The 14,153-nt window shown below is 40.6% G+C and overlaps 1 protein-coding gene across 1 annotated transcript in view; it reads left to right on the top strand.

The window, feature by feature from the left end:
* adck1 (aarF domain containing kinase 1) overlaps window positions 1-13,585 on the top strand; it is a 54,551-nt gene extending 40,966 nt beyond the window's left edge. The window contains exons 4-5 of the mRNA XM_071530046.1: window positions 9,216-9,409; window positions 13,376-13,585. Coding sequence (XP_071386147.1) covers window positions 9,216-9,409; window positions 13,376-13,535 — 354 coding nt within the window. The 3' untranslated portion in view covers window positions 13,536-13,585. The remainder of the gene's footprint in view (window positions 1-9,215; window positions 9,410-13,375) is intronic.
* The last annotated feature ends 568 nt before the right edge of the window (window positions 13,586-14,153 follow it).

Here is a 14,153-nt window from a genome sequence, read left to right as displayed (position 1 = left end):
GCCAGAAAGCTAACGTTATGCTAGCAACATTCAAAGGCAATGACATTGCGTACGGTTGACAAACAGTAAATATAATTTGACAGTATGTTTAACAACAAGACTAGCTAGCTATCCAGCCATGTTATTGTCCCCAAATCAATATCAAGAGTAAACAGAGGCTTTGACTGCGTCCCTGTTGCTATGGTTACTCATTTTAGATACAGGCTGATGCTACGTAGCCAGCGCATTAATTTAGAACGGTGAACAGACAGTTTCACTGGAACTACTTAGTAGGTGTCCATTATCAGGAATTAATGGACACCCTGCAGCCAATCAGAATCGAGTATTCACTCAGACCATGGTATACCATGGTTTGTTCCTCCCCTCTAATACGACCCACAGGAGCTTTTCCTAAATTAGCGCCCCTACTGGCGGCAGGAGATGGCAACAAGCGTTTCCAACATGATCTCACAAAAATACGTGAAATGAACACGACCTCGACGAATTTGAAAACGTTGCTCCGCCACAAATTGAATTACGTCCCAAAGGTTGGTTAATGGGTAAATTTAGGCAATTAAAACCACTTTGGTTCCATTTAGGCAAGTCAAACAAGTTTGGTTAAGGTTAGGGTTAAGGTTATGGTAAAGTAAAAATAAAACAACTTGGGTTATGGTTATGGTTAGGCAACTAAAACAACTTGGTTAAGGTTAGGAAAATGGTTTGGTCATGGTTAGATGAAAAAAAATTTAAATGTGACTCACGGCTGTATGTCCTTTGGGAACTCTGGGAATGGAACCCCGGTCACCGACATCGAAGGCAAACGCCCATCCACCATCCCCGACCACAACACCCTGACTTTCCACCGTGCTGCTTCAATGTTGACAGAGAAACTTGACACGTGTCACGTGACGTGGACGCATTGTCGTTATTTACACGACCACCAGAGGTCACTTAACTTTAAAACGTAACTATAGGTCGTAATAAGCTGCTTGTACAAACAACCTATGGGGTGGTTTTTTGGGGGGAGGACAGTCTGTTTATCAGCGTCAGGATGTTGACTTGCTGTCTGTCTCTCGCTGTGTTTGTCACTTCCCTGTTTATCTGGACTGACAGCTCTGACAATACTGCTGTCACGCACACACACACGTACACACACACACACACACACACACACACACACACACACACACACACACACGGACACCCTGGGAAATTCTCTCCATCTCAACTAGGTAGAGTATGCACATCACAACACCCTGAGCAGGTATGGTATCTGTTTCACTAAACACGGCTGGACTTAATGTCCCTTAGCAGTTACTTTCCTGTTGTCCTTTTTTTTTCTTATTCTGCTCATTTAGTTTCACAGCTTTCATCAGCTGTGTTGAATCAGAAATAGGCTGGTGTTGCTTCTTTATTTTGGTGGGTAAATTGGTCTCCGATTCAATTCCAGGTAGCGCTGAAAAGCCTAAATAGCACTAAAAAGTCGTAAAATTGGCTTTCTGAAACCTGATACCAAATCTGAGAATATATTTATTGTTAGATATGATTTTGTCCAGAATCCCATGACATATCTGTATTGTAGGTAGAGAGATAACAGAGAAACTATGATCAAAACAGTCGTTCTTATAAATTCTCTACTTGTGAAGTTTAACAATTCATCAATTTGCTGGGGACCCCCTGAAACCCCCTCAAGGACCCCTGGTGGTCCCCGGACCGCACGTTGAGAACCACTGGATTAGAAGGTGGTTCATTTGTGGACGTCTTTTCCTATAGCATGGGCAAATAGAATCTACAAGGGCCTTGTTCAATTCCAAATTTTTAGGACATGGGATTGAAAGTATAGAATTTGGGATATTTTTGGCATGAAAATTGTCAAATTTCCCAATATTGAATATCAGCATATGAGCAATGTCAGATTATGACATTGCTGATAATCATTACTACTACTACTACTGCTACTACTGCTGCTGCTACTGCTACTACTACTACTACTGCTACTACTACTACTATTACTACTACTACTATTACTACTACTACTACTATTACTACTACTACTACTACTACTATTACTACTACTACTACTGCCACTACTACTACTGCCACTACTACTACTGCTACTACTACTATTACTACTACTACTACTACTACTGCTACTGTTACTAATACTAATAATGATAATAATAATGATAATGAAGAAGAACCAAGCGCATACCTGCCAACATTAGGCTGTGAAAAAGAGGGAGATTTTCTTACTAATGGATATACATTGTCTATTGTCTGGTGCGTTTTGTACATTTATTGTACATTATTGTACAATATACTTGCATTTGTGACCTCTCACAGAGATTAATGGCCTAGGCTATGTAAATTACCTTTACTGTATTTTTATCACCCTGTAAAGCACTTTGAATTGCCCCAGTGTATGAAATGTGCTATACAAATAAAGCTGCCTTGCCTTGCCTTGCCTAATCCAATCTAGAAATAACAGAATGAAATGCAGTATGAAATGTAAAAAAAACCCACTTAAAATATCAAATAGGACCCTGCCAAAGTAGTTTGTTTGTTTACCATGGTAGTTTCCATTTCCATTTTCCAGTAGGCTAACTAAAATCTGTTTCTATACCAGATAAGAAAGCATTCAGTCAGTATTATTTCTATTATTTCTTCTTCTTATTTCTAGATTATGTCACTCGGTTTATACAAAATAGCTAGTAAATAGCTAGTACATCTACAAGTTTGATTTGATTTGTATCACTATGAAATCGGGAGATTAACGGGAGAAATTACCAATCGGGGAGCACAGCGGGAGAAAGGGTTAAAAATAGGGAGACTCCCGAAAATCAGGAATGTTGGCAGGTATGACCAAGCGTGACCAGAATGTTGCCGGTTTGATTCGTCGGACCGGCAAGGGAAAATCTGGATGAGGAAAGTCTGCCGTTGATGATAAAAGAGTGTACAATGCAGCAAGTCTTAATGGGTATGTAAAGAAGATATGAGACCACATTGAGCTTTATTTGACAGTGAAATATAAAACCGCCATGTCTGATTGCGCTTCTATTCAGGGGTTTTTTCCGGGCCTACATAAAAAGGCATTTCTCCAAATTCCCAAGTTTCCACTTATCTTTTAATTCCATTGTGCGACAGTCCGGCCTCATAATTTCCCTGCACTCAGGCAGATTGTGCACATGCTGATTGTCCCCTTTTCTATCTAAAGGCAGCCAAATGATGTGGCTGTAAGCTTTAAGCAGTGTAGTCCACTTCCTCCCACAGCTAATAGTGCAATTTAGCCCTGTTTACCTGCAGCGGCGGGGGGGGGGGGAGAGGCCTTTGAAGTGGAGTAGAGCGGGACGCCGGGGTCGAGATGAAGAGACAAGCAGTCGCCGATGACATCAAAGGGGAATGTCGCCGTTGCCATGGCGGCGAAACCCCCCCGTCCCTCCATCTTCACTTTTTTTTTTCATCCCCTTCATAATTTCTGTGATTCTGTCATTTGCGGTTGTCCTCGTTGTCAGGTCCTCCGCCGAGGGGCAAAAACTTAATCCCATTCTTGTTTAATCCCCTCCATCCCTCCCTTACTACTTAATTCATCCCCTGCATTCGTCCTCCCTTCTTCCCCTCTTCATCCCTGCCGTCCCTCCTCGCACTCGCTTTTCGGTAAATATTAGGAGCAGGAGCCCCGTGTGGCGATATCGCTAGATCCGCTCTACGGTCACAGCCGAAGGAGAATAACGGTGTAGCTGAAATAATAAATCTGAGGACTGAGGACATAGACGAGCACCTGCACACACACACACACACACACACACACACACACACACCCTTTCTCTTTTGCTCTCTCATGCCACACACAGGAATAATTAGCACTGCCACAAGCCATAGATCTTACTTACAAATAGACACACACACACACATTTCCTAACAAACATCGCACAGCAGGCATTTGAATGCGTACTTTGGCCCTGATGTGTTCCGTAAATCCACCAATGGAAAGTTAATAAGCATATAAATTAACCAATGAGGAGATTGCTTGTCTAATAAATTGAACGCTATGGAGCTACGGTGTGTGTGTGTGCTTGTCAGGGGAGTGTGGTTTATGGGGAGGCAGCAGATATCATTGCTCATAGTGCTATGTCTTTGTAGGGAACTGTGCTGATTAAGCTGAGGTTGATAAGACAGCTCCCGGGGGTTTTCCACAACACAAGATTACCAGTTAAGTCGGGCTTATTTCGGTAAGTCAGGCTTATTTTCAAGGCGTTCGGTTCCACAAAGCAGGTTTGAATACAGGGTTCCTGCGCAGGTCTGGAAAGTCTGGGAAAGTATTCAAAATGAATTTGATCATTTCCAGGTCTTGAATAGTGTCTGGAAAAGTATGGAAAATGTTGCGGTTCAGGTCCGATACACACATCATTCTAGCTTTTATGTTGTTGTAGAGCCACTTTGAGTCCACAGTTTTTGTTGATGTGAAGAATAATGTTCAGATAGAGGGACGCTCTTATTACCCAGCCGCTGTCAGCATGCATTATATCAAATACCCACCAAAATCAAATCCAGTCGAGAACATAGGGTCTGGGAAAAATATGGAATTTTAAAATGGAAACCGTGTAGGAACCCTGCCAATCATCTCACATATTCTGATATTTGTCTCTGTGAAGAACAGTCTTCATATATACAGTGATATGACCTAGTTGGCAAGATGTCTATCTGCGTAAATCATATTGAACACCAGACAAAATCTTCAAAACAAATCAAGGTCTGGAAAAAGTATGGAATTTTTTCATTGAAAATGTGTAGGAACCCTGTAAATAAGTCGGAGCTAAGTTACAATGGGAACTTGGAGAGGCAGTTTTAGTCAGAGGAAAAAAAGAAAGAAGAAGAATAGGGGGAAAAAAATGCCTACATGGACAATAGGCTGCCAGGTCATAGCCCCGGCCGCCTAATGAGCAATGTAATGCATGTGCCTGTGCTGTACAACCCACTAGATTAGTCAACTGCCTTGTCCTCACTCTAATTCTGCCGAGGTGATACGACTTAAAATACATCATATGATTTCTGCATGTAGAATATGATATTTTGAACACTGGGCCTGGTTTTCACAGAGAATCTCAAAGTAAGATATCTGATCTATTCTTACATCTTGGTGATCTTCCTTATTCTCATATCAAAAAGAAAACCGTTCAGACTTACGCAACTTATTGAAGAGTATTGCCCTTTTTCCCACGGCACAGCTGAGGGCATCAAGAGGCATATTCACAAACTTTGTAATTTTGAAATAAATCACAGTCATTTTAATATCAAACACTCTGAGATCATCCCACTTTTGCGCATGATATAAAATTATTGCAACGGCTGTGAAGGCGTCAACTTCGCTTGAGATGATGTTTTTAGCAAGAGCAAAATTCCAGTACATCCAGCACTTGATATATAATACATATTGAAGTTGTTTATTAAATTGAATATCCATCATGAGTATAAAAACACTGGCCCCTACTTTGACAAAATTATTGCTGACATAAACATAAAACTTGTTATGGAATGTCGTTTGACCTAATACTTATCTTAAGATCTCTAAGACAAAACTTAAAAGTTCCCTTAGGGAAAATTGTGTCATTATTGGATGAGTGTTATAGATTATATTACACTTATAAATGAATCTGAAATTGAAACTATATGAAATAGAAATTGGTTGGATTTGATATTCACACATCACCCCTCCACAAAAGCCCAGACTGTCCCATGGCCTCTTCCTTGAAAAGTTTTCACTTTCTAGAAAATTCCTTAATCTGGATTTATTCTTCTTCTTCTTCTTTTTTTTTTTTTTACTCGGCAAGTCACGCTCGTGTGTCTGTGGCCTGAGATGAATCCACTTAATTTGGCTGCTAATCCCTCCGTCCTTCTCCTCAAATTTTAGGAGGGGGGGGGGGGGGATTTGGGAGGGTTTTATCGGATAAGCAAACAGGCCCGGCGCAGCTCTGTGGCACTTTCCACCGTGTTCTCCCCACTTCCCCTGCCCTGTGTTGAAACTTATTGAAAAGGCGGTTGTTTGAGAAAGGAGCGGAAAGAAAGATATTAGCGGGGGGGGTTTTCTGAGTTTGAATGAAGTAGAAATATGGGCTATCTTGAATACTCATCCTTAAATACCCCCTGTTATGCTATTTTTAGCTGTTTAAAACATTTCTCAGTGGTCTTTAAAATAAAGTTATGAATTCTGGCTCTATGGGGCCTCTCCATCCTCTCTGTTTCTCCCCTCATTAACTATGCGCCGTTCTGAGTGGGCGGGGATGCCATGATAATGAGGCGCTGTTCTGATTGGCCGGCTGATCGGCTGAGTGAGGGGGGGGAGGGTGCAGACGCGGAAAAACTCCAAAACCAACATGGCAGCTCCTTGTAGAAGAAAACTCAGACAGAACATGTAAAACCTACATTTTTGAGGCGGGGCATAACGCAGTGAGGGTATCATTCAAAAGTCTAAACCAATGGAATATCAGTCAGGGAGAGAAAGGCAGTTTTATTGGATGGGAGGGGTGGAGGGGCAGGATTGTTCAAAAACCTGTCACTATTCAGTATTCTACACTAATTAATCTTGACATCTTAACATTAATCTTGATTTTTGTTTTTAACCTTTTTTGCCGTTATTTATCGCAGCCTATATTATTTTGATTTTTACAACGTGATTAGGCATGTAAAAGATAAGCATGTTAATTGATATTTTATTTTGTATCGTTATTTTTCTATTTTATTTATATATATATATATATATTTTTTTTTTTTTTCTGCCTTTTAGGTGAGGTTTTTAGATAAGCCCATAGTGGGTTTCTACCTCACCTGCACATATAACTTCATTTCTATTTACTTTTTTTCTGTCTGATTTTTCTTTTAAAAAAATGTGCAAAGAAACTAAAAAACAAAACAAAAACAAAAACGAATCACTATTGTGCAAAATGGACATTGATTTAGATGAAAATGTTTATCACTTTAATCTTTTTTCATATCGTATTGAATCAGTTGTGCGAACTGCTTGCCCCTTGCAGCTTATTACTATAAATGTGCTTATTCCTCCATAGTGGAAATCTTGCTGGCCATTTTACCTTCTTGCCTACTTATATACTGGACCTGTATCCTGCATCCCTTTGTACTAATGACCAGTAAGGCTGGGTATTGGCAAGGACCTCACGATACGATACGTATCACGATACATGGGTCACGATACGATTGTATCACGATACATTGCGATACGATACATATTGCGATACATTGCAATACTCTACATAATTTACTGAAAATTTAAAAATAGAGCTGAAAATACAACTTGCTGTCTACCACCTGGGTAGTCTAATATGTACATCACATTATATTGATAACTCAGCAGACAAATTGAGTCAAAACTATTTAATTCAAAGGGATTTGAGGGAAATTTAAGGACATTTTAAATCCGTTTAAAACATGAATAATTTTTTTTAATGTATCGATACGAGGGGCTGGAAAATCGATACAGTATCATGGAAAAAAATATTGCAATACTCGGCTGTATCGATTTTTTTGCACAGCCCTAATGACCATATCCATTTTCTCAGAACAGAGTGTTCCCACCGATGATCCAGCCCTCTGGTGCTAAACTCTGTTACATTAATTTTATTCCTTGAAACGTTTTTTTTTTTTTCACCATGCGTTTGTCGCATTTCATCAGAGCTGAGGATTAACATGGTTCTATACGTTTTCATGCTATTCCTTCATGCTTTATTCAGTATACAAAGAGAAGAGAAACCGAGAATTGGATGACGTAACATTGGTCATGTGCTGGATTCAAACCCATGAAATCCAATAGATATTCTGTCATTTTGTGCTATTTGGTAGAAGTGCTGTATGTAAGTAAAAATAAGTAGGCTAAGTAAAAGTGCTAATAAGTAAAAAATCTTACTCATTGCCTATTTACAAAATAGCACATGCAAAAGAAGTCAAATCAAAAACAAATTATTTTATTTTTATACAAATAATTATTTTTGGATCATAAGTTTGAGGAAATCCCAAGCTTTATTGAGTGATACCATTGAGTTTCAACAGTTATTGCCACCAAAAAACCTCACATTCGTGCTGTTGCTAATGCTATTGCTATCCGTATTGCTATCCGTATTGCTCTCTCCACCTGCACGTAAAACCAATGTCCAGGCAAGTTCACTGGGGCATATCAAAAGGCATTCTGGGAAATGTAGGAAATCACGAGGCAGGTTGAGGGAAAGTGGGTACAACAAAAAGTTAATTACAACACTTCTTCGCAAAATAACTCCTGGAATGCATTGAACAGCTCAGATTGATGATATATAACTGCCGATATCTACAGTATATCTATTTGTATATATGTTGTTATTCTAGTTGTAGTTACTACAGATATACTGTACCTAAACTGCCCCTGCACATTTATTTATTTATTTTATTAACATTTATTTATTTTTATTAGATACAAATTTTACAAACTATCAAAGGTTTTTCTAATTATGGTTTAAATATTCACTCATTTTCATAAAAAAATTGAAAAAGTTATGAGAACATTGAAGGTGATTGATTCCCATCTAGTAAGATTGTCCACCTGTGGTTCTCACACTGTTTCATTTAATATAGCGTTGTGATATAATCTTGGATCAGGCTTTTTTTCCCACATCACTAATGCTATAGTAAAAAAAAAAAAAGAGGGGGACTGGATTGTGGAATGGTATAAACATCAATAGGATGTAATATAGGCTAGCAGTGTAAACAGGATTTCCCTGGAGTTGTAGTGAAGTGAGCAGTGTGGCACTGAAACAAGTGAGTCAGCAGAAATCTCTCTGTGATCTCTCTCTCTCTCTCTCTCTCTCTCTCTGTCCCTCTCTCTCACTCACTGTATCGCTCTGTTTCACAAACCCTTGTCTGCAAACACACTTTCCACTGGGATTTAGAGAATGTATCTATGGACAAACTGTGTGTGTGTGTGGTTCGTGCGTGCACCAAGGTTATTATAGTTTTGCATTTTTCATTCGTTTTTATTTTTATTTCGTTTTGACTTTTTGTTTTGAAAAAAATAAAACCTAATGAAAAATGCAAAACTATAATAACCTTGATCACCAGAAGATGTATGTTTTGTAAAGTGGTGGTGTCCTTTAATCCTATGTGGGATGGGCCAGATGTTTGGCATGACAGAAATAAAAATACTAACTAACTATTACTTTTATTGTTATTACTGTTGATTTGTCTTTATCCCTTGGCAGGACGTTGAGATCCGGACCAACGCCGGCCTTTACCTGCCCCAGATCAATGAGCTGTTGAACCGCGTGCCCCGGCAGATGCTGCTACTGCTGAAAACCAACGACCTGCTGAGGGGCATCGAGACCACCTTACAGACCAGGGCCGCCTCCTCCTCTTTCATCAACATGTCCCGTTGCTGCATACGCGCCGTGGCCAGGTCAAAAATCCTTGCACTCTTTGCCCTTTTTCAAAGCCCGACTTTAGTAGAACATTTTTTCATTTTTCAGCATGTACAACACTAGACGTTCAGGCCCAGCCGACCACTAGAGTATCTGCTATTAGAACAGAAGTGTTCAGGCGTTTTTACACAGCTTTTTAACTGGGAACAGAAAAAAATATTTCCCAACGAGAATGATCTTGGACAAAGAATGAAATGATATCACCCGGATCTACTTTTCCTTGTTTGTGGATGTGATTGGACACCTGATTGGATGGTCGATGTACCAGAAATTACGTCACCGAATCAGTCATGATTCGGTGATCCAGAACCATATGAACCATACTTTTATTGTTATTACTGTTGATTGCCTTTATGCAAATTCAAAACGTGCTTAAGACTGCGATTCATGGGGGCTGGACACCAGGCAAGGAGGTCGGGCAAACCTGCAGTAGAACAGACAGTAGCAGCTTCTGACTGTGGCTTCTGACAAATACATGGGTGGGTTTAGACTTGGGCATGGGCATTAATGGCGAAAGGAAAAAAAACGAAAACTACACCAGTGTTATCCTTTATACCTAAACCTTACCCGTCAAATAGTCCCTTGAGGACCAACTATTTCTTATTAGGCCTCACACACACACACACACACACACACAGTATTCACTATCTATACCTCCACTCTAGTGGTGCTAACAGACTGGGGATACAAACACATTTATATCACTTTGAGGGCAGTCAGCAATCATTATTTTCACTCAGGCTTCATATCTACATTTTTCTCCACCAGCAGCTCCCCCCACCCCACCCCACCCCCTCTCCACTTCCATCTCTCCCTCTCTCCCTCTCTCCCGCCTACCTCTCATTGTCCCCCCCCCCCCCACACACACTCCTCTTTTTCTTCGCTCTGTCTCTTTCTCTCGCAGTATATTGGCCTGAGTGAAGGCACTGATTATATTGTGCTTTCCACAGCCCAGCCAGCCAGCCGGCCAGCCAGCAGTGTACCGGCCATATTGATTTGAGACCGGCCATTCTAATGAACAACTCTATGATGGCCTCAGCCCTGAATAATCCTGAGGCACGGATGGGCGGATAAAATCACAGAGACACAGATAGGCTGGCTGGCCCGAGTGGATAGATGACCGGCCGGCCAAATGATACATGAATGGATGAGCTGGCAAACTGGCCGGATAAGTTTTGGATAACTGACTGACTAGCCGGCTGGCAGACTGATTCACTGGTCGACTTGATAACTAGCTGGCAGGTTTGACTAGAAGTTGTGGAAAAAAACTGTTCAACCCCTTTGAATTTTTCTGTATTTTATGGTGCTGCAGTCTGAATTCAAAATTAATTTAAAGATACAATACTGTGCAAAAGTCTTAGGCACCCTAGATTTTTTATAGAAATTTCTTAGAAGTCTTAGATGTTTGTTTTCTGCATTAGTGTGTCAGTAGACTGCTGATTATTGTAAATTTTTGATATTCAGAAACTTTTCATTTCATTAGTTTTGTTAGTTAGTTTAGTTCTTCGCTTTATGGATTTCTTTGACATATGCCTAAGACTTTTGCACAGTACTGTATATATATATATATATTTTTTTTAAAACCAGAATCAGGGTTCCCACTGTGGCCCTGATGTAAAAACATTCTGGTATATTCCTGTTAAGTTCTCTGATATTCCCTTATTTCCCCAGATAATTCCCCTGACTTTCCCTGTCTAAAACGCACCCCTAAAAATTCCATTATATTCCGGAAATTCCAGGACCAGTGGGAAGTCTGAAGGAGTTTTGTTGTGTGTTTTGTTTTAAATCATGTCCAGACGTATCCAAGAAGACTGGAAGCTGTCATTGCTGCTAAAGGTGCTTCTACAAAGTATTGACTCAGAGGGGTTCATACCTATTTAAGATAAGATATTTCTGCATTTCATTTTCAATGCATTTCCATTTCTAAAATCATAAAATCATCACTTTGTCATTATGAGTTATTTTGTGTAGGTTATAAACAACATATCCCACTAAAACATTGTAAATTCAAGCTGTTACACTACAAAATGTGAAAAAAAAAAGGAATCAAGAGGGTTGAATACTTTCTGAAGACATTGTAACATATTTCATACAATAATCCAATGTCCAGACTATTGTATTATTGTATAATACAGTGGTCTGGGCAAAATGTTCTGGGATGTAATTAAACTCAGACAAGCTCTACCACTGTCACACAGCACAAACCATCCACTCTGCCAAGGAGTAGGTACTGTGTGTGTGTGTGTGTGTGTGTGTGTGTGTGTGTGTGTGTGTGTGTGAGCAGCTGGCTCCCTCTGCTGTGTAATTGGTTGGGAGAGGAGGGATCTGGGCTGTCACTTCAGCTCTCTGCTGATGGCAGGAGGACAGGACTCGGCTCACACACACACACACACACACACACACACACACACACACACACACACACACACAGAGTACCTACTCCTTGGCAGAGTGGATGGTTTGTGCTGTATGACAGTGGTAGAGCTTGTCTGAGTAAGCAGACCTTATAAAATATTAACCAACTCTGGTGTCACAGCTAGTAATGTAATACCTGAGCACCGGGGGAGCCTCCTAACCCCCCCACCACACACACACACACACACACACACACACACCCCTCCAGTCTTCTGTACTTAGAGCTCCTCTCACCATTTTTCACTTTAGAACGGATACTTGGTGTTTTCCTGAACCGTCAGCAGCCAAAATTGGCCTCCCTTGAGACTTGTTGGACCATTTTCTTACTTTCATTTGGAAATCCTTTTTGACCACATCTACACACAAGGAAAAGTAGATCCAGGTTCTCCTAGCTCTTGATTGAGAACATATTCACAAAAATTCAGCGGTCTCCCTTTGTTCAGGTTGCTGTTGATCGGATTTGCACAAAACGAGCGATGTATCTCACCACTGTGTTTCATCATTTTCAAAATTACACTGAGTGGCCTCCAGGGGGTGCTACAGTTAGCCTACAGGTCAAAACAAGGTAACATATTAGGTACTGATTGGCCCAGAGGGGGATTACATTATTCATGGTGGACGATATGTTTATTGCTGCCTTGTTTTTGCATGGTTAGGGCTTGGTATTTCATCAGTGCCTTGCAAAAACCTCTTAGCGCCAGAAAATCAGCCTTTCGAGAATTGGGAAAAACTGGTTGATTTTTTTTTTCAAATCGATGCCTTATTGCCTTATTTCTTGCCACATTACTTAGTTCCATAGATGAATATGATTACTTTTAGTCAGAGGTGTGACCAATTTAACTTTGCTCCAGTCCCAGGTCAGTCTCAGGTCTTGAGGCACAATTCTCAAGTCAAGTCTCAAGTCTAAATGTAGATTACCAAGTCAAGTCCATATCATTAATGTCAAGTCTCAAGTCTAAATGTAGAACAGCAAGTCAAGTCAGAACAAATCAAGAGTCCAGTATCAATTTAATATCTTAAAGAAAACTAAATATCTAGGACTTTTCAATGCAATATGGTTTTAATAGGATAAAAACTTGGTAAGAGCATCATGAGTTTGATTTCTATAATCAGTTTCAACTTCAATAAATTCAATCATTCCATACAAATTCAGAAAACAGAATTTAAATTCAGTCGTCTGCTGGAACAAATCTCATCACTTTCAATCAAAGTCATTTACACAAACACAAGATCTTTTGTTAATACTTTAGAAATCTTTTCAAGTCATCAAAGTACAAGTCAAAGTCAAGTCCCAAGTCACTAGAACCCAAGTCAAGTCAAGTCTCAAGTCTTCTCTTCGTGCATCAAGTCAAGTCTCAAGCAATTAAAACTGTGACTTGAGCCTGACTCGAGATCCCACCTCTCCTTTTAGCAATAAGGCAGAATTATCAAATGTAGATTCGGGTTGTGAGAGAACTTCAAAAGCAAATGAAAGAAAACTTGACTTGTGAAATGACACCCTCCTCCTCCTCCTCTGCTCTTCTTGACAGGCACAAGAGGAGCAAGGCTCGCTCCGGGACGAGGCGTCTTCAGATCGCGCTGGCCGAGTCGCTCGGCCTGTGGCGGATCGGCATGTACGAACTGTTCCTGTGGGTCAAAGGTTCAGCGCTGGGATGCTGGCTGGCCGCTCTGCTGGGCCTTCTGCACTGAGGCAGAAGTCGGGGTTGTCAAATATTGTCTACAGCATATACATACGTTCTGTCCAGTCTGCATCGACATGTACAGACACAAAAAAACTGAACTCGGAACATGCGCAAATGATTTCCACTTATGTCCACGATACAAAACAATTCCAGCAAGGAGACAGATGAGGACATGAGATGCAGATGTCAAAGACTTCATAGCTACATGTTTCTGAAAACATAAACCCACATACACAACTCTAAACACGAGCAATCCACTCCAACGCACAGAAGAGACAGGGATGCGGCAATGGAGATTACAAGAGACTTAAACAAGCATGCAGAGAGAAAGGAGAGTCGACAACGAAGATCCAGACAGTCTGTAAACAGGCAGAACTGTAACCTCGGTCAGGCAGCCAGACAGCCAGTCAGTGACATGGACAGACAGGTATCCAGTCTAGACGAAGGGGTAGAATGCATTGACCAGTAAGCGATAGGCGCAAGTGGCCATGGGATGGGCGTCTTTGCCATTGCTTCTTCCCCCTTCGCCTCCATCTGGCAGACAAAAGGGACAAATTCAGGGACGGTATGCACGGCCACGACTATCACACATCGTACCAACAGCCATTTCTGTAGTAGAGGTGCT

Source organism: Centroberyx affinis, unplaced genomic scaffold, assembly GCF_046629955.1.
Source record: "Centroberyx affinis isolate AG114_WGS23_722 - 3 ecotype Tasmania unplaced genomic scaffold, CSIRO-AGI_Caff_v1 ptg001869l_1, whole genome shotgun sequence".
NCBI classification, from domain to species: Eukaryota; Metazoa; Chordata; class Actinopteri; order Beryciformes; family Berycidae; genus Centroberyx; species Centroberyx affinis.
Note: the sequence above shows the minus strand (reverse complement) of the source record. Positions and strands in the feature narration are given on the sequence as shown.